General features: G+C 46.2%; 1 protein-coding gene across 5 annotated transcripts in view; it reads left to right on the top strand.

The window, feature by feature from the left end:
• Window positions 1-722: 722 nt before the first annotated feature.
• The window catches only part of LOC101847722, a gene marked incomplete at its 5' end in the record, with an annotated part of 28,517 nt that continues 27,695 nt past the window's right edge, over window positions 723-1,544 (top strand). For all 5 annotated transcript variants that reach the window (XM_035969601.1, XM_013082170.2, XM_013082168.2 and 2 more), the window contains 1 exon segment: window positions 723-853. In XM_035969601.1, coding sequence (XP_035825494.1) covers window positions 723-853 — 131 coding nt within the window.

Raw genomic sequence — 1,544 nt, 5'->3', positions numbered from 1 at the left:
TCTGTAAAATAGTTGCTTGCCCTCTACGCTTCTTTGAAGCTGAGATCTAGTGGGGTAATAATATAGATTGTAAAGCACATTAGATATTGCTGTTGTGCGGAAATTTGCGCAATACAAATGTTACACATGTATTTCTTAGTGTCCCCTACAAAAACGAACAAGATCGGAGTGATGGAGAGGAGTTGGGAGGGGGGGGGGGGTGGACAGTACCCTGCTCCCTAATGTAATCAACTCTGCTTTTGTGCACTTTTGGCTTTCTTCCAACGAACAGTGGGTGGTTTGCGGGTGCTCTTGTGTGGTTTGCTTCTTCTTTTCTATCAAACATCTATCGTCCTTATCTCCCCTCCTTCCTTTTTGTATTTGTTACTCTCTTGTAACACCTCTAATCTTCTGGCGCTCATATGACAGTATTATGTTGCAAGTGCCGTAAAACACCTACTAAGTGGGTGGTTGGCGGATGCTCTCGTGTGGTTTGCTTCTTCTTTCCTATGAAACATCTATCTTCTTTATCTCCCCTCCTTCTTCTTTGTGTGTGTTTTTTTTACCCTCTTGTAACACCTAATCTTCGGCACTCATATGACTTTATTGTGTTGCAAGTGCCGTAAAACACTTACTAAAAAATCCAACGAACAAATTTAACCCCCCCCCAAAAAAAAAAAAATTTAAAAAAACTAAATAAATGAATAAATTAACCAGTTTGTATCTTTCCTTCGTCTCTCCAGGCAAACAACCCAGCCATGACGTCAAGACCGGCTCTGCGGCCGCCAGCAGTGACAGTAGGGACAGTGAACAGAGTGATATCATACGGCAACTGGGCGAGGGAGAGGCTCTAGGGCAATACCTGGCCCCTGATGTAAGTCTCTTTGTTTGTTCTTCTTTGTTTGTTCTTCTTTGTTTGTTTGTGTGTGGGGGTGGGGGATGGGTGGAGGGGTGGGAGAGAAACAGAGAGACAGAAAGATATGGGGAAGTAAGAAGAGAGACAGTGAGCCGAGGGATCATACGGCAACTGGGCGAGGGAGAGGCTCTAGGGCAATACCTGGCCCCTGATGTAAGTCTCTTTGTTTGTTCTTCTTTGTTTGTTCTTCTTTGTTTGTTTGTGTGTGGGGGTGGGGGATGGGTGGAGGGGTGGGAGAGAAACAGAGAGACAGAAAGATATGGGGAAGTAAGAAGAGAGACAGTGAGCCGAGGGATCATACGGCAACTGGGCGAGGGAGAGGCTCTAGGGCAATACCTGGCCCCTGATGTAAGTCTCTTTGTTTGTTCTTCTTTGTTTGTTCTTCTTTGTTTGTTTGTGTGTGGGGGTGGGGGATGGGTGGAGGGGTGGGAGAGAAACAGAGAGACAGAAAGATATGGGGAAGTAAGAAGAGAGACAGTGAGCCGAGGGATCATACGGCAACTGGGCGAGGGAGAGGCTCTAGGGCAATACCTGGCCCCTGATGTAAGTCTCTTTGTTTGTTCTTCTTTGTTTGTGTGTGTGTGTGTGTTCGGTGAGGGAGAGAGAGAGAGAGAGAGAGAGAGAGAGAGAGAGAGAGAGAGAGAGAGAG

This window comes from Aplysia californica, unplaced genomic scaffold (genome assembly GCF_000002075.1).
Source record: "Aplysia californica isolate F4 #8 unplaced genomic scaffold, AplCal3.0 scaffold00162, whole genome shotgun sequence".
In the NCBI taxonomy this organism is placed as follows: domain Eukaryota; kingdom Metazoa; phylum Mollusca; class Gastropoda; order Aplysiida; family Aplysiidae; genus Aplysia; species Aplysia californica.
Note: the sequence above shows the minus strand (reverse complement) of the source record. Positions and strands in the feature narration are given on the sequence as shown.